The sequence below is a fragment of the Oncorhynchus mykiss genome, chromosome 4, assembly GCF_057628025.1.
Source record: "Oncorhynchus mykiss isolate SJ-2025 chromosome 4, ASM5762802v1, whole genome shotgun sequence".
Taxonomy (NCBI): Eukaryota; Metazoa; Chordata; class Actinopteri; order Salmoniformes; family Salmonidae; genus Oncorhynchus; species Oncorhynchus mykiss.
In genome coordinates, this window is record NC_143025.1 from 90793456 (window position 1) to 90817909 (window position 24454).

General features: G+C 43.7%; 2 protein-coding genes across 2 annotated transcripts; one reads left to right on the top strand and one right to left on the bottom strand.

Annotated features, from left to right (window-relative positions):
- Positions 1 to 5322: 5322 nt before the first annotated feature.
- LOC110521119 (protein c-Fos) lies at positions 5323 to 9807 on the bottom strand. The gene is made up of 4 exons (XM_036976353.2): positions 9431 to 9807; positions 8381 to 8677; positions 7897 to 8004; positions 5323 to 7386 (listed from the first exon to the last, which is right to left on the bottom strand). Exons 1-4 carry the CDS (start codon positions 9608 to 9610, stop codon positions 6610 to 6612), a joined length of 1362 nt encoding a protein of 453 aa, XP_036832248.2. The 5' UTR covers positions 9611 to 9807; the 3' UTR covers positions 5323 to 6609.
- A 5668-nt stretch (positions 9808 to 15475) lies between these two features.
- On the top strand, positions 15476 to 18169 carry LOC110522641 (protein c-Fos). The gene is made up of 3 exons (XM_036976355.2): positions 15476 to 15819; positions 16343 to 16558; positions 16741 to 18169. Exons 1-3 carry the CDS (start codon positions 15685 to 15687, stop codon positions 17497 to 17499), a joined length of 1110 nt encoding a protein of 369 aa, XP_036832250.2. The 5' UTR covers positions 15476 to 15684; the 3' UTR covers positions 17500 to 18169.
- Positions 18170 to 24454: the final 6285 nt, after the last annotated feature.

Here is a 24454-nt window from a genome sequence, read left to right on the forward strand (position 1 = left end):
ATTCAGCCCCCTTAAGTTAATACTTTGTAGCGCCACCTTTTGCTGCGATTACAGCTGTAAGTCGCTTGGGGTATGTCTCTATCAGTTTTGCACATCGAGAGACTGACATTTTTTCCCATTCCTCCTTGCAAAACAGCTCGAGCTCAGTGAGGTTGGATGGAGAGCATTTGTGAACAGCAGTTTTCAGTTCTTTCCACAGATTCTCGATTGGATTCAGGTCTGGACTTTGACTTGGCCATTCTAACACCTGGATATGTTTATTTTTGAACCATTCCATTGTAGATTTTGCTTTATGTTTTGGATCATTGTCTTGTTGGAAGACAAATCTCCATCCCAGTCTCAGGTCTTTTGCAGACTCCATCAGGTTTTCTTCCAGAATGGTCCTGTATTTGGCTCCATCCATCTTCCCATCAATTTTAACTATCTTTCCTGTCCCTGCTGAAGAAAAGCAGGCCCAAACCATGATGCTGCCACCACCATGTTTGACAGTGGGGATGGTGTGTTCAGCTGTGTTGCTTTTACGCCAAACATAACCTTTTGCATTGTTGCCAAAAAGTTCAATTTTGGTTTCATCTGACCAGAGCACCTTCTTCCACATGTTTGGTGTGTCTCACAAGGTGGCTTGTGGCAAACTTTAACCGACACTTTTTATGGATATCTTTAAGAAATGGCTTTCTTCTTGCCACTCTTCCATAATGGCCAGATTTGTGCAATATACGACTGATTGTTGTCCTATGGACAGAGTCTCCCACCTCAGCTGTAGATCTCTGCAGTTCATCCAGAGTGATCATGGGCCTCTTGGCTGCATCTCTGATCAGTCTTCTCCTTGTATGAGCTGAAAGTTTAGAGGGACGGCCAGGTCTTGGTAGATTTGCAGTGGTCTGATACTCCTTCCATTTCAATATTATCGCTTGCACAGTGCTCCTTGGGATGTTTAAAGCTTGGGAAATATTTTTGTATCCAAATCCGGCTTTAAACTTCTTCACAACAGTATCTCGGACCTGCCTGGTGTGTTCCTTGTTCTTCATGATGCTCTCTGCGCTTTTAACAGACCTCTGAGACTATCACAGTGCAGGTGCATTTATACGGAGACTTGATTACACACAGGTGGATTGTATTTATCATCATTAGTCATTTAGGTCAACATTGGATCATTCAGAGATCCTCACTGAACTTCTGGAGAGAGTTTGCTGCACTGAAAGTAAAGGGGCTGAATAATTTTGCACGCCCAATTTTTCAGGTTGTGATTTGTTAAAAAAGTTTGAAATATCCAATAAATGTTGTTCCACTTCATGATTGTGTCCCACTTGTTGATTCTTCACAAAAAAATACAGTTTTGTATCTTTATGTTTGAAGCCTGAAATGTGGCAAAAGGTCGCAAAGTTCAAGGGGGCCGAATACTTTCGCAAGGCACTGTATAATATGGTACTGCATTAATCCATTCTGCATGCTGACATTGCAGCTGAATCTGTGTATGTCTCTGGGGAGTACCCCATATAACACAAACCCGGGGCCCAGACACCTCTCTGACTCACTCTCTGTCTATCGTATCATCACACCAGCTGCAGCCACAACAGACGGACGGACCTCTTTATTTATGTCACTCTTCCATAATTCACTCCTTCCTTCCCTTTTCTTCCATTAAAATAAATCCCAGACAGCTATTTGTCTGTCTGTCTGTCTGTCACGTCAACACATTTGTCTGTCTGTCAGTCACATCAACACATCTGTCTGTCTGTCTGTCTGCCTGTCTGTCAGTCACGTCAACACATTTGTCTGTCTGTCAGTCACATCAACACATCTGTCTGTCTGTCTGTCAGTCACGTCAACACATCTGTCTGTCTGTCTGTCACGTCAACACATCTGTCTGTCTGTCTGTCAGTCACGTCAACACATTTGTCTGTCTGTCATGTCAACACATCTGTCTGTCTGTCTGTCAGTCACGTCAACACATTTGTCTGTCTGTCAGTCACATCAACACATCTGTCTGTCTGTCAGTCACATCAACACATCTGTCTGTCTGTCAGTCACGTCAACACATCTGTCTGTCTGTCTGTCATGTCAACACATCTGTCTGTCTGTCTGTCAGTCACGTCAACACATTTGTCTGTCTGTCTGTCATGTCAACACATCTGTCTGTCTGTCTGTCAGTCACGTCAACACATTTGTCTGTCTGTCAGTCACATCAACACATCTGTCTGTCTGTCTGTCTGTCAGATCAACACGTCTGTCTGTCTGTCTGTCTGTCAGTCACATCAACACGTCTGTCTGTCTGTCTGTCTCTCTGTCTGTCTGTCTGTCTGTGTCTGTCAGTCACATCAACACGTCTGTCTGTCTGTCTGTCTGTCTGTCTCTCTGTCTGTCTGTCTGTCAGTCACATCAACACGTCTGTCTGTCTGTCTGAGTCTCAGATATTTGTATTTCAGTGTCTGGTTGCACTATTAACAGCAGTTCTATATTTGACCATTCTTATCTGGGCATGACGACAAAAGTCAAACACTAATATCATATTAAGGAACTGAGAATAAGTAGCAGGAGGCCTAAAGTTAATAAGATGTTCAAACCTGTCTAGGATTCAAGTTGCACGTGCCCCTTTCAATTTCATCCATTTTAAGATAGAAAAATAGAAGATATGAACATAATAAATGCAAAGACATATAGGAATTTATCCATCCGTCCTCCCTCAAACATGTTTGGTGCATCCTGTCCCAGCTCAGCATCTATTCTTCAGGCTAGAGACCTTCATGAGGTACACGAGTGTAACGGTTTTCCTGTTGTGAAGGAGAAGCGGACCATAATGCGGCGTGGTGGTTACTCATGTTTAATGAAAAAACGATAAACACGAACACTACAAAACAATAAACGTGGGAAAACCAAAAAACAGTCCTATCTGGTGCAAACACAGAGACAGGAACAATCACCCACAAACACACAGTGAAACCCAGGCTACCTAAGTATGATTCTCAATCAGAGACAACTAATGACACCTGCCTCTGATTGAGAACCATACTAGGCCGAAACATAGAAATACCCAAATCATAGAAAAACAAACATAGACTGCCCACCCAACTCACGCCCTGACCATACTAAATAAATACAAAACAAAGGAAATAAAGGTCAGAACATGACAAATATATAGAATACTGGACATGATATAGAATACTGAATAGGATGGCTTCTTCTGACTGACTGTTCACCATTCTTTCACCTGTCCTAAAATACCCCTCCCTACATTACATCCATCCACGTGCAGCTGTTTCAGGACCCGCCAAATGTAAACACATTTGACTGGCTGTGGTGGTGTAAAATGCCCCATGCGTACCTTCCTATCAAGGGTTCCATATAATACTCATTTAATATAGACATTTATGCCCAGTAAAAAAAAGAGGTCACTGCTTCATGACAGTTTAATGCGGGATAAATCCAGGGCTGTGTCCAGGGGGGCGGACTTAGTGATTCGGAGGCCCCAGGCAGAGGCCAATCTGAGGCCCTGTCCCAAACCTGTCAGTGGCCCCCTCCCAACCCGTGGAAACTTTTCCACTAAGCCTCACTCCACTCTTATAACGGAAAGGCTGTGTGTTTGGGTGTGGTGGTTGCCCCGGTAACTGTCTGTGGGGTAATTTGTACAGTAGAGTTAGGTTGACCATGTAGGTGGGCTACTAGCTAGAGTATAATTCCCCTGTAGTAGCCCAGTAGTAGGTCTACTTACATTAAGAAAACATTAGTGGTAGAACAGAATCCCCTTCACAGCTCCTTCTAGTGCTCTTACACAAGCACACACATACACACTATGTTATGGCATACAGCCAACCTCGTGCACATCAGGGAGATGTTAGTGACTGGAATAGGCATCTGGGACTGTGAATAAAGATGAAGGCCACGGAGAGACGATAGGGACTGGAATGGGCATCAGAGACTGTGAATAAAGATGAAGGCCACGGAGAGACGATAGGGACTGGAATGGACATCAGAGACTGTGAATAAAGATGAAGGCCACAGAGAGACGATAGGGACTGGAATGGGCATCAGAGACTGTGAATAAAGATGAAGGCCACAGAGAGACGATAGGGACTGGAATAGGCATCAGGGACTGTGAATAAAGATGAAGGCCACAGAGAGACGATAGGGACTGGAATAGGCAACAGAGACTGTGAATAAAGATGAAGGCCACGGAGAGACGATAGGGACTGGAATCGGCATCAGAGACTGTGAATAAAGATGAAGTATTTTCACTCTATTGCATAATTGCTCAGCTCAGCAGAATTTCATGCCCAGATGACAGTCTTCTGGCACGAATACCATTCAGCTCTGAGATACAAATACGGATGCTTTTTCCTAACTATATAACATAGGCCCAACACATGAAGACACTTTCTTCAATATGGCTTCACTATCTTGTGGCTTTGACATGGTCAGTCAGTCAATGATGATGAGCTTACAGATATGCAGCACTAAAGATAATGTATAACATGCAATGTAATTTATTATGGTTGAAGAAGAAGAAGTGATGTATATTAGACAGAAATGTGCATTCATTTTTATTTAAGAAGAAACATGTTTAGTTGTCTGTCTGGCACTGTCTGTATTAGGTTGCACGGCAAGAAGAGGCAATTCTAGAACAGAATAGGCTAGAAGAGGATAGAACAGAATAGAAAATGCAATTCAATTTTTTTCATGGGTAGGAGCAGGCAGACAAGCTAATAATACAACTAAAGCCAGCATAAACACGTACAGCTACAGGCAATGTTAAATGAATTCCACGGCACTCTATTACATGGGAATTCCTGTGAAGGACTGTGTGTTTCCTGATAACAACGGTTCTCTCGGGTTCTCCCTCCACTCGCTCTGCCTGCCCTGCTTTGTCTTTTTTTCCGGGAAAATCTTCCGGAGAGAAACCCGACACTGCCAAAACATCTCCATGGAGACAAAACGTCTGAACTCTCCAAATATGGACATGGAAGTGCAACGCAATCGTGTGCAGCGTAAACACGTCGTGATGTAAAAATACTGCAACCGTACACTCTGTGCTGTGTGCTTATCTGAAATTGCCTTGACAGGGAGAATATTGGCAAGAGATTAACGATAATGAATCATTAACATGATCTCGTTGTTTAAAAATACATGTTATCCTCGATGAATTTATATCGTTCCAATATTACAATTATTTATGGAAAGAGAATTTGACATAGCTGTAGGCTTTCATAAGAAGTAGCTTATATGACTTATTCTGACAGAAATATCATTATAGGCCTATACAGACCTGAACAACAGCCTATATATGAGAATGCAATGTATTCCATTAAAACAGTCAACAACTAAGAATTGTCAATGGTATATTTTTTATTTGTCTGTGTTCTATTTATTTATTTTTGGCATTTGACCAAGAGTTAGTCAAAACTTTGAATGTAAAAAAAAATAATCTATGTCATAAAATACATCTTAATAAAACACATGGCACTGTGTTTTCAGTGAAAACCTGAAAGAAATCTCACCTTACAGTAAAATAATGTCCACATTACTTAAACTGTAATTTCACCTGTTCAGACACAATCTGATAACGGCATCCACACAAACCACAGTCTAGTTTCACATATATATTTAAGGATGAAACACAAAAATGTAGCACCATTTTGAATGGTATGATTTTTCATGCATTTAATTTTGATACAATACCAACAATATACATATGTATCTCTCTCAAGAGCAGTGGTGTAAAGTACTTCAGTAAAAATACTTTAAAGTACTACTTAAGTACTTTTTTGGAGGTATCTGTACTTTACTATTTATATTTCTTACTACTTTTAAACTTCACTATATTCCTAAAAAAAAAAGTGAGTTTACCACATACATTTCCCCTGACACCCAAAAGTACTGGTTACATATTTAATGCTTAGCAGGACAGGAAAATGGTCCAATTCACAGACTTATGAAGATAACATCCCTGGCCAGCTCAACTGCCTCTGATCTGGCTGACTCACTAAACACAAATGCTTGGTTTGTAAATGATGCCTGAGTGTTGGGAGTGTGTCCCTGGCTATCCGTAAAGTAATATAAGTCATTATTTATACTTTTACTTTTGATACTTCAGTATATTTTTAGCAATTACATTTACTTTGAATACTTAAGTATATTTAAAAACCTAATACTTTTAGATTTTTACACAAGTCGTATTTTACTGGGTGACTTTCCCGTTTACTTGAGTCTATTATGTTCTATGAAGGAATCTTTACTTTAACTTAAGTATGACAATTGGGTACTTTTTCCACCACTACTCAAGAGAGTGAACAGCCCTCACAGGTGCACCAATATATCTGGAAGAAGTTAACACCGTTACAGTCACAGTAACCATTTCATTTGGTGCTAAAGGTTAAAGGTTAACAAAACATCTGGGGATAGATAGATAGATAGATAAATAGACCATAGCTTATTGATTCAATATCAACCTCATGGACCAGTTTCCCAGACACAGATCTAGTCCTAGTCCTGGACTAGGAGAGCACTTTCAATGGAGAATCATTATTGAATATGCTATTATTACTTTTTAATAAGACTAGGCTTATTCTGTGTGTGGGGAACTGGCCCTATTTCTCCAACCAGTTCATAACAGATTCACAAGGCCAACAGAGTGGGAGAATTGAGACTACCGTTAATCAAATCAGATCTACCGCTAACGACTCCTTTGAGACCCTCGGAGCTCTCACAACACCCCTTCTCCTCAGCCACATGATCTATCTCGGAGTAATTGAACGAAAACACAGAGCGGTAATAACTGCTACATGTAGGACTGTCAGTGGAAGTCATCATCGTAGGGGTGCAGAGGGGCTCCAGATCATTAGCCACAGACTTGTACAGGGTCTCCCAGTCTGAGAGGCAGAAGGGGCCCCCGAGGAGGTCGATGTCGGGAACGGACGGGGCGGTCTCAGGGGCCACAGCCATGTTGAGTTCCAGACTGGGGACCAGGTCCTGTAGGTCACCCTGGTCGAAGTCTAGATCCTCCATGGGTTCTTCCTCAGCACTGGAGCACAGTAGGATGTTGGAGTTACCCAAGATTGCCGAGGCAGAGATGGAGATGCTTGGGACGGGGACGGTGTCCATTTCTTGGAACAAGGGGACCTTGGACACAGTCACTACTGTCGCATTGCCTTCTGGGAGTTGGAGTTTGTCTGCATTCTCCAAGATGGAGAGCAGCTGGGCAGAATCTGGGGCGTCTTGTAGAATGCCTTCAATGTCATCGTCGATCTCATTTTCGATATCGTCCTCAGCGACGGCTAGTTTGCAGGCTGGTTGGTGGGCGGATAGGATCTGTTCCAGTCTCTCTTTCTCTTTCAGGAGGTGGGTTATCTCTGTCTGCAAGGCCTCTTTGTCCCCCTCAAGCTGATCAGTTTCCTACGTAAGGGGAGAACCACACATCAATCAATTAACACATTTATGAAATGACAATTAAAAAAATATATGTGGTCTAGTACGAAGTATGGAGAGCCTCAATCACTTTGGGTAAAATCCATTCTGCTAAGCTTCTCCATAAGGACATAACAGTAGTTTTTGTTTTCAGATGAAAACAAGGTGCACTTTGGGTAAAATCCATTCTGCTAAGCATCTCCATAAGGACATAACAGTAGGGTTGTTTTTTTTTCAGATGAAAACAAGGTGCACTTTGGGTAAAATCCATTCTGCTAAGCATCTCCATAAGGACATAACAGTAGTTTTTCTTTTCAGATGAAAACAAGGTGCACTTTGGGTAAAATCCATTCTGCTAAGCATCTCCATAAGGACATAACAGTAGTTTTTGTTTTCAGATGAAAACAAGGTGCACTTTGGGTAAAATCCATTCTGCTAAGCATCTCCATAAGGACATAACAGTAGTTTTTTTTTCAGATGAAAACAAGGTGCACTTACGGCTTGCAGGGTGTCAGTGAGCTCCCTCCGTCTGTTGCGACACTTGGCTGCAGCGACTTTATTCCTCTCTCTCCTGATATTTCTCCTCTCGTCCTCTTCTGATGAAGGCTAGATCAGTCTCAACAAATGAGAACCCTGTCAATGCATATCCTGACCTGCATGAGGAATCTTGCCATCTCATCACTTGGCTAATTCAACATTTGGCAAAGGGTAGCCCTAAAAAAAAAAAGAAGCCTACACATCCTTCAATGCAGTGTCAGAAAATATGCCATTGTTACAGAATGTAGACTCTCCTTGGCTAAGATACAAATGTAATGTGTAGTGAGAGGCTCTACACCCAATCAATCACTGAGACGTGCGTAAAATGCTACAACATTGGCACAGTCTACCTGGTAGGTCACGTGCACACACGCACATCAGACATTCAAGATTTTTTTTTTTTAAAGATGTATCAAAATTCTCCTTGATATTTAACAAGGCTTGCCTGTTTTTTCCCTTTCTTGCTGCCTTCCACTCTGGAAGACAACTGGGTTGCGCCATGCGCTCTGCTAAGCTTTGCACGTCCACTGGAGGAGGAAGAGGAGGAGGAGGAGGAGGAGGAGGAGGAGGAGGAGGAAGAGGAGGAGGAGGAGGAGGAGGAGGAGGAGGAGGAGGAGACTGATGCTGATGTGATGACGGTGGTCTGTTGGAACATCCAGTGCAGATCCAGGGAGGTTGAGATTGCAGTCACCGTTGGAACAAAGGGCGACTGCCATGGAGAGTCTGTTTCTCCACAGACATCCTGCAAAAACAATACAAGGAATGTTGAATTTATTGAATAAAAATCAATTGAATCCAATGATGTGCAAGGTTGACCTTTCCAAAAAGGGGTGTGATGTGCATCAATGATTTGGTTATTGGCGTGAAATTTATAGCACTATTTATGGAGTATCTACAAAGATAATTCTGTACTAATTTACAACATCTAGAATTATTTTTTTATTAGTATTTTAAATGGTTTCTGACGTCACACATAATTAATCAATGACAGTCCATCTCGTGATGCCAAAAATAGCTACACCAATCATCATCATCATCATCACCATCATCACCATCATGATCTATTGGCATGATGGCATCAGTCAAGTCTTAAATTATAATGTGGTCAACATGGACCTTCTATACCACGCTAGGAATGTCAGGAATTTGAAGGTAATCAGTCAACAGTCTGACGGTGCCATGTAGGCTTGGACTGTACGGTACCTACCTACCCAATAAAGGCATTTTCAACATGCCATAAACATCTGAATATGTAATAGGGAATGGTGCTGACAATGCTACATTTCACAGGAGCGGTTCGCGATCTAGTTGGCTAGAATCACCGTGTCTTATTAGTTAGGCCTAATATGCAATTATTATTATTTTTTGTTAATAAATGATTGATTTAGCCACAAACTCAATGCAACACAAACATAATGAATATTTTCAAAAATGCCAACGACAATTACATTCAAATGTTTTCCTTTTGTTTCTAATAAGATCCTAAAAAAAATACCTGCGACATGTTGCTGTCCATTGACGATTTGTTCCTGTGTGAATCTGGAGATCGCTGGCTACACTGGGGGATATCTCCGGTAGGCGATGCTGCGCAGGTGCTGCTGCTGCTGCTGCTGCTGCTGCTGCTGATAGACGAGCTCGAGGAGTCATCGTAGTCTGGGCTCGAGTCCGGATACATGATGATGCCTTATCAACAAAATGTACTAACAATAAAGCTTTACAGAATAAATCACTATCCCTATTAAATTATCGTATTCTATAATCTACTGTCCTGCTGTTGTCACCTCTGTGCATTACTTTCACCGCTTTCAAGTGAATGGTAGTAGCTGCAGATAGTGGAGCGCGCCTCCTTTTATTGTGAGCCTGAATTTTATTAATGAAATATGTGTGGAGAGACGGTACCATTCCACAAAGAGGGTAGGGTGTTATAGGCTAAAATAAACAGGCTTGTTTTAGCAACGGAGCTGCAAAATTACCCACACACATTTTAAACTGAGATGATAGCAGTCTCAATGTAATTCAGATTAATTGTACCGCTCAAATATGACCACATTGTTTGTATGTTGAGGCCCTCTTCAAGAAATGGATGCCTACATTGTAACCACCACCGTGTGAATGAACTACGTCACATCATAGGTTATATCCTGTGCAGCAGTTTGCATTACTCACGTTATAACCTGTTCCCTTTGTAAAAACAGTGTTTCATAATACACACATGGCCACGTTTAAGATAATGCACAGAACATATACTGTATGTACCACACTATATATGGCCTATACTGAAATAGCTTTGAAAATCATTTGCCAATCTTGTATTTCCTATAGACTACGGCAGTGTTTCTCAAACCTCTCCTCAGGAACCCTCAGGAACGGACCCCAGCCATTCCAAACCTCTCCTCAGGGACCCCCAGCCGTTCCAAACCTCACCCCAGGGACCCCCAGCCGTTCCAAACCTCACCCCAGGGACCCCAACCATTCCAAACCTCTCCTCAGGGACCCCCAGCCGTTCCAAACCTCTCCTCAGGGACCCCCAGCCGTTCCAAACCTCACCCCAGGGACCCCCAGCCGTTCGAAACCTCTCCTCAGGGACCCCCAGCCGTTCCAAACCTCTCCTCAGGGACCCCCAGCCGTTTCCTTGTTTGTGATCTATTCCAGAACTAGCACACCTGAGTCAACTAGTCAACTAATCATCAAGGCCTAGATTATATGAATCAGGTGAGATAGTTCAGGGATAAAACAAAACATCTGGGGTTCCCCGAAGAGAGGTTTGGAACGGCTGGGGGTCCCTGGGGTGAGGTTTGGAACGGCTGGGGGTCCCCGAAGAGAGGTTTGGAACGGCTGGGGGTCCCTGGGGTGAGGTTTGGAACGGCTGGGGGTCCCTGAGGAGAGGTTTGGAACGGCTGGGGGTCCCTGAGGAGAGGTTTGAGAACCACTGGCTACAGCAACTGACCTACAATGTCGTCCAAAACACAGCAATCCTCTGTTGGCTTCCGTATCCACACAACCTAGTATTATAATATTTGATAACCCGTGTTCTTTGTTATAATCATTCAATAACATCAGTACAATTGTGGATGTGTCTGAATAGAATAGCAGATGTTTTCTGCATCCACTCAGGGAACAAGGTGAAAATCTGTCGTTCTGCCCCCTGAACAGGCAGTTAACCCACTGTTCCTAGGCCGTCATTGAAAATAAGAATTTGTTCTTTACTGACTTGCCTGGTTAAATAAAAGTAAAAAAGAAAAATACATTTAAAAAAATATGTTTTTTAAACAGAAAATTAATAAAGTGTTATTCCTGTTATAACATACATTGAAAAGGGTTTGGTTTGAGGTTTTATACCTTTACAAACCTGCTACAGAGACACCTCTCTAGTTGTGAGATTTTAGCTGTGATAATTATTAATGCATGGCCCACAACTTGAACTATAGCTCCAGCAACAGACTTTACGCTGCAGACAGATAACCAATCAGAGAGGACACCATTAGGACCATATGTGGAGTTTCCGGTTCACACGTTGCGTCATATTTGAGTGAGGGGCTAAAATTCGACCATTCAAACACTGTAGCATAGCCTAGAGAAAAAAAAATGAAATTATGCCTTGAAATGAACCCGTGTCCGTCATTCATTCTATAAATAGAGGCGTCATAACGTTGTATAACATATTCATATAATAATGATTAAATCGTATTCTTGCAATTTCGTGACAGCTGCCGTAGACTATTATTATCAAGGAGTTGGAGGCAGCGTGTCCTGGACTACGTCCCAAATGGCACCCTAGGATAGTAGTGCAGCACTAGGGAATAGGGAGACATTTGGGATGCAAGTTTTAATTTTCTTGCACATGAATGGTCTTTTTCTAAACAGGTACTTCAGTAAATATTACGGACAGCTATTTTTTATTTATTTTTCGGATGACCTCACAACTCCTCTCAAGTAGTGGCCCGGGGCGATAGAACCATAGAACGATGGAACGTGAGAACAGAATAAAGAGACAGACAGACGGGGGCCTCCCTGTGAATGAGGGTCTGCCTAGCGCTTCCCGGCAACCACGCCCCCTCTATATTTACTGGTAGTTCATTAGGGTGGTCTGCACTCTCTTTCATTCTGTCACCAGATCGCTGGTCGGTTTAGGGACTGAGATATGAGCTTCAGACAATTATAGACCCCTGCCCTAAGTTCAGGACAAATACACGTTTTCACTGGGGTCACTCAAGCGTGAATGTGGGAAATGCTTTGGAACTTTGGAACGCTATATTTAGATCTAGAGCTTATTAGGGATCAATAGATGACATCACTGGGATTTTGGGAAACAGAGTGACAGATCACAACGTTTAGCCGACCCGTTGATGGGAGAGAAGTCTGAATAGGCAACTTTTTGTGCACTGTTGAAAAGAAGCAACACCTCAAAGGACTTAGTTTTCCCGATTACTTTAAGTTGCATTTATGGGAAGGTTAATTCTGATAAAGACTAAATAACACTTGAATACTCACAACCAATGCATAAACATTTAATTTTTCCATTATAGCCTAGAACTCAAGCATTTGATCTCAAGCATAAGATCCTGTGGCCTAAAAGGAGCATGTTCTGATGTGTATAACAATTTCATAAAGCTGTCTGAGTGACTATAAAGTAGGCTCCGCTTGTGTAAAACCTTGACAACATACATTGTATTTAGGCCTATACAATGACTGGCAATGCAGCCTAAATAAACTGTAATTGACTGTAAATTCATAACATCTGAAATCCACTCAAAATAAACATTGCATTAACGCAAGCCCTGTAGTCCGATGTTGTGTAGGCCTGTATTGAGTCTTGCCAACCACTCTGGCTACCTAAATAAACAGTTGTCAACTAACTATGCCTTCCTTTCCATTTGCTCCGCTCTGAAAGACTGCTGTGCAAAGCCAGAGCGTCACTGACGCGAAGGGGTGGAGCGTTACCCGGACAACGCAGACTTGTTCAACAAAACACGAGCCGGTGAAACCAAGTTTATAGTCCCGCCGAGAGGACGCTTATAGGGCATATTTAAATGCGTGGGGGGGGGGGGGGGGGGGGGGGGGGAGAGGGAACCCTTTTGTAGACTACTGGTCTATTAGAGTGACGTTTTCCATCCACACTAAACATGTTTATTAAAAGCAGAATAGAAGCAAAACAATAGTTTGTTTTGTACATTAGGCCCATGAATAATAGTTTGAGATGTTCTTTAGCTACATTCATGCCTATCCAGGATTTATAATCACCCCCCCCCCCCCCCCCCCCAAAAAATAAATAAATAAAATGAAGTCCATATTAAAAGGCTCAGCTGTCTACATTGGTCCGTTTATTTACTTCTGTGTGTTTTGAGCTGATGAGATACACATCGTCTCACCACATGCCGTCCTAATAGAAATTCTAGTAGTTCTGAAGAACAGGGATCCCGACAGTCACTACGAGGCTACTGCATATAAAGCACTCATAGGGAACACCTTCGTTATGACTATCTAAGACGACTGCACTCGACCACAACAATGGAAAAGTATTTCCTGACCGACTTGTTGCTTCACTTGCTGCCATGCCCTCGCATTACCTCACCTGGAACCGACAGGTACAAACATTGCCTCGGGCCAAAGTACATGTTGTTGGCCTCAGTTACAGCAGCTGTATGGTATTATTATTGATCTCTGTTTATGTTTTGTGCAATAGTTCTAGAATGCCCGTATTTCTATAGACCTATTCTATATGCATTACACGTAATTGATCCGTTTTTCAGGTATTAGTAACACCTGTACATAGTTTATACTCGTGAAGAACTTTAGCATATTTTCAAGGACCTAACTGAAATTACATGTAATGTTAAATACTACATAGGCATCGGGACCCTCCTAAATTCTACCCAATGTCAAGTTGTTCAATATTTTCTTCAGTACATAGGGAAGTTGCGTATATATATATATATATATATATATATATATATATATATATATATATATTTATAAATTATTTAAACTTTCTTTAACTAGGCAAGCCAGTTAAGAACAAATTATTATTTACAATGATGAGGAATAGTGCGTTAACTGCCTTGTTCAGAGGCAGAACGACAGATTTTTACCTTGTCAGTGTAACCGATGTGAAACGGCTAGCTTAGTTAGCGGTGCGCGCTAAATAGCGTTTCAATCGGTGACGTCACTTGCTCTGAGACCTTGAAGTAGTAGTTCCCCTTGCTCTGCAAGGGCCGCGGCTTTTGTGGAGCGATGGGTAATGATGCTTTGAGGGTGACTGTTGTTGATGTGTGCAGAGGGTCCCTGGTTCGCGCCCGGGTATGGGCGAGGGGACGGTCTAAAGTTACATTTTCCTGTTACATTGGTGCCGTGACCCGGATCACTGGTTGCTGCGGAAAAGGAGGAGGTCAAAAGGGGGGTGAGTGTAACGGATGTGAAACGGCTAGCTTAGTTAGCGGTGCGCGCTAAATAGCGTTTCAATCGGTGACGTCACTTGCTCTGAGACCTTGAAGTAATAGTTCCCCTTGCTCTGCAAGGGCCGCAGCTTTTGTGGAGCAATGGGTAACGATGGGTAACGATGCTTCGAGGGTGACTGTTGTTGATGTGTGTTTCACGCCCGGGTATGGGCCCGGGTATGGGCGAGGGGACGGTCTAAAGTTATACTGTTACATCAGCTCAGGGAATCAATCCAGCAACCTTTCGGGTACTGTCCCAAAGCTCTTGCCTTATATCGGTGGGGTCTAGATTAGGACTAGGGTGTGCACCACATTGGTATTTAAAATAGGCGTAGGGCCTGTAGGCTGTGAAACCTATAGGATAATTAACATATATTCCACATCATTACCATGTGACAATATAGGTCCTCTGGTAAAACACAAATAACACAGCATTAAATCCTATATAAACTATTGCATTGTTGTTGAAAGTAACTATACATAATGTTAACCATAAATTGCTTTACTTTGTTATATTCTGCCATAGTTGACCATTTAGTATCCCATATTCCAGTTTTCACAACAGCCAGTTAGTTCTCTGTTGTCTTTCCTTAACGTCATGTTCCTGTCTAGGTTCAAAATATACAGGTGAATTAAAACAGGAGGATTAAAATATCCCAGAACTCTTTGCAATTTAGCAACGGCGCTAGTAGTTATCAATGGAGCTGGTCCTATGAATTGGTTTCTTTTCGGACGCTTCTGAATGGAATTACTTCATCGTCTTCAACCTTCCCATCTTCAATAGTTCTGCGTTTCCCAGCAGGGCCCGCCCATTTAACAGGATGCACCATATAAGGTAAATTACGTTGACGGGATCTCCTTCTGGAACGTTCCATTTCTTGAGAAAGGGAACTTTGAAGTTCTAACTTTTTTTAAACCATTTTTTGTTGCCAATAAAGACACAATAAAAGCACTTTTAAGCACAAAATGAATTTATTCGATAGTTAAAAGTGTGTTACAAGTCTCATCATTTGTGTTTAGTATTTTCATAAACCGTTGTTATGTTGTGCTCCTCACCCATTCAAGGAAGGTACGTCCCAATTCTACGTCACGATTATTTCCTCGCCAGACGGTCTGCAAGCCTATAAAAACCCATGCGAACTGTCAAAGTCGGTAGTCAAACTTTTCGCAGCAGAAGAGAGATACTGTAACAAACGAAAGAGACATCAGCTAACCTGCCAAAAGGATCACTTGACTTTGACAGCTTTAGCCGAGGCTTACTTTCGTTTCACTTGATTTGGAATTTTATCGAGTTTCTTCGTGATCTCCTGAAACGATGATGTACTCCGCTTTCAACACCGACTGTGACTCTTCTTCTCGCTGTAGTACAGCTTCTCCATCCGGCGACAAGCTGGTTTACTTCAACTCTCCTGAGGGATCCTACTCCAGCATGGGCTCTCCCCAATCTCAGGTATATACATCAGTCAATGTGGCGTATTGCCTTTTTACAATTACAATAAATACCTGTTTTATAAGTGTAATAACCACGCAGTAATGATGGATTATAAACCATGCAATTCCAGCGATACCGTATGCAGCTAAACCTTTATCAAATCGTATCTTACTCTTTAACATGTTATAACAATGCATGAATGTGCATAGTAGATGTTGACGCATATAAAGCTAGACGCTTCTAAAGTATCACTGTTATGCTCTGCAACAGAGCACTGGCTACACGCTCCTGTAGTTCATCCATTTAACAAGCAGCGAGGAAACTCCAGAGAAGTTAAGCGTCATAGCCTACATCACTAGGGATATTTATAAACACTATGGCTTTTAATAGACCGACCAACCAACTGACTAAATTCATATGCATGAGTGAAATGATGCTGGTGCATTGCTTCAGCAGCAGTACCACCCACCCTCCTTAGTAGCTGACCCCCTGTCTATATACATTCTACTGTACTGACTGATTTACCCTCCTTCTGCAACAGGACTTCACAGACCTGAATTCAGTGTCCAGTGGTCCGTCCTTCATCCCTACTGTTACCGCCATCTCTGCCAGCCCAGACCTGCAGTGGTTGGTCCAGCCGCTATCCTCTGTGGCACCTTCTTACAGAGCCCATCCCTACAGTGCCAGCCCCCCAACCTACACTAGAGCCATGAGGAACAAGGGCCACAGCTCTGGGCGCAGAGGCAAAATGGAACAGGTAATTCTCCTAACTGATCTTAAAGCTGGTCTATGGGACTATAGTGTTGCAGCAATGTATGTACACTGCTTTCGTTTTGAATATGGAAAACCGGGCATGTAGGGTTTAAAAATCATGACATTTGCATTAAATTGGAGAACTACAGGGACTTAATTTTCTTTCTTTTTTTTTTTCTTTTCTAGCTTTCGCCTGAGGAGGAGGAGAAGAAGCGAGTCCGTAGAGAGAGGAACAAGCAAGCAGCAGCTAAATGCCGCAACAGGAGGAAGGAACTCACCGACACTCTGCAGGGTGAAACTGACGAGCTGGAGGAAGAGAAGTCCGCTCTCCAGAACGACATCGCCAACCTGCTCAAAGAGAAGGAGAAATTAGAGTTTATCCTGGCAGCCCACCAGCCCATCTGCAAGATCCCCTCTGATATGGACACGACTTTCCCCTCCATCTCTCCCTCCCATGGGGTCTCCATCCAGCTGTCCCCACCACAGAGCATGGTATCCAGCTCTGCCGCTCCCCTCGCCTCCATCCAGTCCACCTCCACCCTCTCAACCTCTGCCTCCATGTTCTCCAGCAGTCCCTTCCTGTCCACTGCCTCCGTCTCCGACGTCAAGATGGCCGACCTGGACACAGCCTGCCTGGAGTCCCTGTCTCTCCTCGTCAAGACGGAGATGGAGACGGCCCGGTCGGTGCCCGAGGTCGATCTGACCAGCTCCCTGTACACCCAGGACTGGGAGCCTCTCTACAGTACAGCCAATAATGACTTTGAGCCCCTGTGCACCCCTGTGGTTACCTGCACCCCATCCTGCACTACCTATAAGTCTTCATTTGTCTTTACCTACCCAGAGGCTGAGGCTTTCCCTACCTGTGGTGTAGCACACCGGAGAGGCAGCACCAGCAATGACCAGTCCTCTGATTCCCTCAGCTCCCCTACCCTCCTAGCCCTGTGAGGAGAACTTCAAGTTGCGTTACCCAAATGGCTCCCTATATAGTGCACTGCTTCTGGCTCTGGTCAAACGCAGTGCACTTGGGGACCCCCCCCCCCCCCCCCCTCTTCCACACAACACGACTTCCTCTAGAGCACATTTGGCACTTCATGTACAGTGTTAGATGTGCAGAATGATCGCAGGGCTATGGACTTGGACACACAACCAGGAAGCCGACACATTTGATTTGTTTACCAAGTTGTCTCGACTATAATCGGTTATTACTTGCCTCTTTCAACTATGTAGCAAGTTAAAGCATGTTTAACTTATAACACAATAGTTTAGGTTTACAAACCGTATATTGATTTTATGGCTCTAGATAACAAAGTTGTTGACTTGTTCTTCAGCGCAATATAGTTATCTTGACCGGTTTTGTTTTCTGGTTGATGGAATGTGAACTTGTTTGTGGTGTGTGTATGTGTGTGTATGTATGTATGTATATGTATATATATATATATATATATATCACACACATGATGAGCTTCTCTAACCATGGTCTGAGTGGTCTATCTTAGTATGAGAGTTTTCTGTGAAAACGTTAGTATTTAATTTATTACATGTATTTAAATGAACTACAAAGCAAACAACCTTTGTAAACCTAACAAATAAAAAGGAAATGAAATATTTAAAAATATCTCTTTGCTTCTTCCCCCTTTGTCTAAATAAACACACAATTTGCACTGAAATACTTTATATAGTATATCGAATAACAGTGTTCTATAGGGGCATTTACACAATTGTCTAAAGTTGGACCATAAATATGACTATTTTATAAAGAAAGCCCTTTTTACCTCAGCAGATGTCACAAAGTGCTATACAGAAACCCAACCTAAAACCCCAAACGGCAAGCAATACAGCTGTAGAAGCGCCGTGGCTAGGAAGAAAACCTAGAGGAACCAGGCTCTGCGGGATTGGCCAGTCTACTCCTCTCCAGGATCTCTATGCGTTGTCTGTTTAATGTTCCATCGCTCTGTTGCCAAGGTCGACTCAACGTCAGAGCGCTCTGACGTCAGTGCGTGCTTATCCGTTGTTTTTTTTTTTTTCTCACTGGGCAACGGAACGCTGCGCGGTGACCTCCACTTCCGTGCCCAAATATAGATGTTGCTGTCTCAACGGCTGATAATATTTCTGGAACGTATTCGGCTTAAACCGCGTTAGCAATCAATTGCTTTCCACTTTTTTTTTAACCCGTTTTACATGAGCAACTGTATGTCAATCAGATATATATATTCTCTTCTGCATCACAGGATGCTCTCTCTCGCTGTCGGGATGCATGCAACAGCATACAGCATTTGGAGCTAATTAGGGTTTAGCTAAATGTCTGACAATGCTCTAACTAGATGCAATCTTGTGTTTTTATTATGAAGGACTTGCTTATCACTATTCGATCTCTCGGGACTGCTCACGCAACTGAAGGCTACTGAAACAGCTGGATAGATCAGTCTGGGACAATTTCGCTAAGATTGCAACAATATATAAGCTAAAGCTTTTGCATGAAACAATCCTGAAATAAAAAATGGCAGGATTTTTGTCATCTCATTGCCAGCAACATTACCAGAGTATCGTGCTTTAGTCTGTGCACCTGCAGAATGTTGAGGTCTGTATCTGACACTCTAAAAGCGATTTATGTCATGTGTTGAATAGATTATCCACTTGTATTTCGTTGTGAAGAAAATTTCTCTATGGGAGGAAATATTCAATTTGATTATTTTGTCATCTTTACCCTCATACAGAAAAAGGCATTGTAAAATATATATGTCTAACTTTTGAACTAAAAAAGAAAGATGCTCAATAAAATAGTGAGGCATGGGGCTGCTGATATGGGCTACATTTGAAAGCAGAAACCTTTAGACTTGGTCTACTGTTCTGGGCAATAATGGACATAGTAAGGCCACAGACCACAGACAGCTATAACAGGGAACAAGAGTAGTGGTGTGGTGAGAAGGCTCCCGTTTTTAAGAGCAAAGCGATGTTATATTAAATTATTAATATACCCCCACGAACGTACTCTACTCTGATGCTAAACTTGGCTTTTTAAGGTACAAACCACACAGTTTGGTCACACTGTAGAGAATGAGTACAGAGCACACAGTCTGGTCACACTGTAGAGAATGAGTACAGACCACACAGTCTGGTCACACTGTAGAGAATGAGTACAGACCACACAGTCTGGTCACACTGTAGAGAATGAGTACAGAGCACACCGTCTGGTCACACTGTAGAGAATGAGTACAGAGCACACCGTCTGGTCACACTGTAGAGAATGAGTACAGACCACACAGTCTGGTCACACTGTAGAGAATGAGTACAGAGCACACAGTCTGGTCACACTGTAGAGAATGAGTACAGAGCACACAGTCTGGTCACACTGTAGAGAATGAGTACAGAGCACACAGTCTGGTCACACTGTAGAGAATGAGTACAGACCACACAGTCTGGTCACACTGTAGATAATGAGTACAGAGCACACAGTCTGGTCACACTGTAGAGAATGAGTACAGAGCACGCAGTCTGGTCACACTGTAGAGAATTAGTTTTCATTCATAGGGGAAAATAGTAACATCTTGGGAAGACATCAGGAGGAGTTGTGGTGGTCTGGAAGAGACGGGGTCCAAGCTCAGGGAGGTCTTTAATGGTCTTAACTGACAGGTGTGATCAGAATGTCTTTAGAGATCTGTACCATGATCACGACGAGGTTAATTATGCTATACTTGGCCACTATGCCTCAGCCTATTTATCTCACATCTCTGTCACTACAGCATATCATATTCAATTTACAGTATCACTCACATGTTATGAGAGACAGAACCAAGGTATGGATGTGTACAAGTATCACTCACATGTTATGAGAGACAGAACCAAGGTATGGATGTGTACAAGTATCACTCACATGTTATGAGAGACAGAACCAAGGTATGGATGTGTACAAGTATCACATGTTATGAGAGACAGAACCAAGGTATGGATGTGTACAAGTATCACTCACATGTTATGAGAGACAGAACCAAGGTATGGAATTTCGCTGCTTATCTTTATACTCTCATCCTCCCCCTTCCCACCCCAATACCAGTGAAAATACAAGTTAAATAAATAAATAAAAACCAGTCATTTATCAAACCCATTCACTCATTTCCTATGTCCTCATATTTCCTTTGTATCGACTAAATGGAGGCAGTTTAATCCATGACTGTACTCAGGAAAGGCTTCGTGCGTGATCTAGTGAATTAGAGGAGGGCGGGTCGTGGTAAGGAAGTCAGCAATCACACACCGAAAGACACAATGAACTTCCGCTCTCACTCTGACTGACTGGTCTATCATAGACACACACACCCTTTTTTCTGCAATAATTTTGAAAGTGTCACAGCTGTTACACATGTGGTTTTTTATTACGTCTCCTGATCTTTATCTCCCTTAATGTGAATTCTTCCTAGAATGTGTTTCAGAACCCCCAGAGGAGTTACGGGTTAAAACTACACCAATGTTGATGTTTTTTTTTTTTTACCCTGTTGCTGTAATCAAAAATCTTTGTTCAAATCTCTTGCTGGAACTCATGTTCACAATCACAAGCATCTTGTTTTGACGTATGTGTGTGAGAGAGAGAGAGAGAGAGAGAGAGAGAGAGAGAGAGAGAGAGAGAGAGACAGAAACTAGTCCTACTGACGCTATCCTCTTCATGTCGTAAGCATTCAGCGCCCACACACACACAACACCTTTAAGATCTAACAAAATACCTGCCCCCCCCCCCCCCCCCCGACAAAAGTAGATATCTCTTTAGAGCATTTTTCTCTCAACAGCGAGTGATGCTCCAATGTTTTTCTCAGCTCAAACAGTGTGTTAGTAATAACTGTCACTATTAATATGCCTTGCCAGCTCCAGGGAGAAGGAGCGGAGGCAGGAATAGCAGGTGCTCGTCGCTTCTTTTAACATCAGCATCAACAGCAGTAAAATTAGAACTCTGTGACGCCAACCTGCGTCGATGCTGCAACCCAGGGGAGGAAGCAGGCAGCAGTGGATGTCTGAGAATAAAGAACAGAGGGAGGGAGGGAACAAAGGAAAAGAAGGAGGGAGAGAGAGATGTAGAGAGAGGGAAAGAGGGAGAGAGAGAGATGTAGAGAGAGGGAAAGAGGGAGAGAGAGGGATGTAGAGAGAGGGAAAGAGGTAGAGAGATATGTAGAGGGTGAGAGGTAGAGAGAGAGAGGAAGAGGTAGAGAGAGAGAGAGAAAGAAAGAAAGAAAGAGAGAGGGAGAGAGAGAGCGAGAGCGGAAGAGGTAGAGAGAGAGCAGAAGGATGGAGAGGGAGAGGTAGAGAGCGGAAGTATAGAGCGGGAGAGAGAGAGAGAGAGAGAGAGCGGAAGAGGTAGAGAGAGAGCAGAAGGATGGAGAGGGAGAGGTAGAGAGCGGGAGTATAGAGAGGGAGAGAGAGAGAGAGAGAGAATGAGCGGCTGGATGTAATTCTGAGTGCAGTGATGATGGAGAGGGGGAGAGCTGAGTTCGTCTCCCTGCCATCTCCATTTTCATTGGTAGACCCATCCTCATACTTTGACACCTCTTAACTCCCAGGAGTCAGGAAATGGAATTCTTTAGAAATCCAAGAGAAAAAAATAAATATGTACATCTCCTCTGTCTCTTTATTTCCTGACTCAATCACAAAATGATACAGTTTGCTTATTATATCAAATAGACAGACACACTGAGAAAAAAATCTTTCACAGGCCACCGTTGGTAATATCTCATATGTAAATGCATAATGACACAAATGTGAATGACCTATTTCTCATACACACTGTCAAGGGAGATGATGTCTGCATCATATTTAATACCTGTGATGATATGTATATATAGGCTTAGTAAAATCAAACTTTTCCATGCTGTCAGTAAACAATGACCACGCACGACCAGTCTGATATCTGGTGTTGAAATACATTCTAGGTAAATACAGTATCCACAGCACCTTGAGTAATCTCCGTTAACTAACACATTTGCTTTAATTGGATCAGATGCACGATACCAATTATGTTACGCAGTCGGGTCAACGGGCGATGACGTCATGAGTGACATATACAGTATCAATGACTGGAGTCTATAATAGTTTGTTTGTACAAGAGCTCCAGTAATAAAGGTCATTGACTCAGACAGGGAGGGCAATATATCTGGAGGGTGTGGAGACACGATTGCGTCATCCCGCCATCTATTCATTGTGGAAGAGTACACTTCCACTCACATACACATACACTGAGTGTCCAAAACATTAGGAACAGCTTTCTAATGTTTTGAGTTGCATGCGCCTCCTTTTGTCCTCAGAACAGACTCAATTCGTCGGGTCGTGGGACTCTACAAGGTGTCGAAAAGCGTTCCACAGGGCTTGCTGGTCCATGTTGACTTCAATGCTTCCCATAGTTGTGTCCAGTTGGCTGGATGGCCTTTGGGTGGTGGACCATTCTTCATACACACAGGAAACTGTTGAGCGTGAAAAACCCAGCAGCATTGCAGTTCTTGACACACTCAAACTGGTGCTTCTGGCACCTACTACCATACCCTGTTAAAAGGCACTTATATCTTTTGTTTTGCCCATTCACCCTCTGAATGGCACACAAACACAATCCATGTCTCAGTTGTCTCAAGGCTTAAAAATCCTTCTTTAACCCGTCTCCTCCCCTTCATCTACACTGATTGAAGTGGATTTAACAGGTGACATCAATAAGGGATCATAGGTTTCACCTGGATTCACCTAGTCAGTCTATATCATGGAAAGAGCAATGTTTTTTACACTCAGTGTATGTGAGAACGCTGTTCATTTACTACAGTTCAGCATTCAACACTATTGTTCCCTTCAAGCTCGACTCCAAGCCCTGGGTCTGGACACCACCCTGGGTCTGGACATCACCCTGGGTCTGGAGACCACCCTGGGTCTGGACATCACCCTGGGTCTGGACACCACCCTGGGTCTGGACATCACCCTGGGTCTGGACACCACCCTGGGTCTGGACATCACCCTGGGTCTGGAGACCACCCTGGGTCTGGACATCACCCTGGGTCTGGACACCACCCTGGGTCTGGACACCACCCTGGGTCTGGGTACCAACCTGGGCCTGGACACCAAGCCCTGGGTCTGGACACCACCCTGGGTCTGGACATCACCTTGGGTCTGGACACCACCCTGGGTCTGGACATCACCCTGGGTCTGGACACCACCCTGGGTCTGGGTACCAACCTGGGTCTGGACACCACCCTGGGTCTGGACACCACCCTGGGTCTGGGTACCAACCTGGGCCTGGACACCAATCCCTGGGTCTGGACACCACCCTGGGTCTGGACATCACCTTGGGTCTGGACACCACCCTGGGTCTGGACATCACCCTGGGTCTGGACACCACCCTGGGTCTGGACATCACCCTGGGTCTGGACATTGCCCTGGGTCTGGACACCACCCTGGGTCTGGGTACCAACCTGGGTCTGGACACCAAGCCCTGGGTCTGGACATCACCCTGGGTCTGGACACCACCCTGGGTCTGGACATTGCCCTGGGTCTGGACACCATCCTGGGTCTGGGTACCAACCTGGGTCTGGACACCAAGCCCTGGGTCTGGACATCACCCTGGGTCTGGACACCACCCTGGGTCTGGACATCACCCTGGGTCTGGACACCACCCTGGGATTCCTTGAGAATCCTCTCCAAATACTACCGCTTCACGATCGAGAGCGTCCTCACCGGTTGCGTCACGGCCTGGTACTGGAATTGCTCCGTCCATGACCGTAAGGCCCACCAGCGGGTGGTGAAGACGGCCCAGCACATCACTGGAACCGTGGCCCTCCAGCGGGTGGTGAAGACGGCCCAGCACATCACTGGGACCGTGGCCCTCCAAAGGGTGGTGAAGACTGCCCAGTATATCACTGGGACCGTGGCCCTCCAGAGGGTGGTG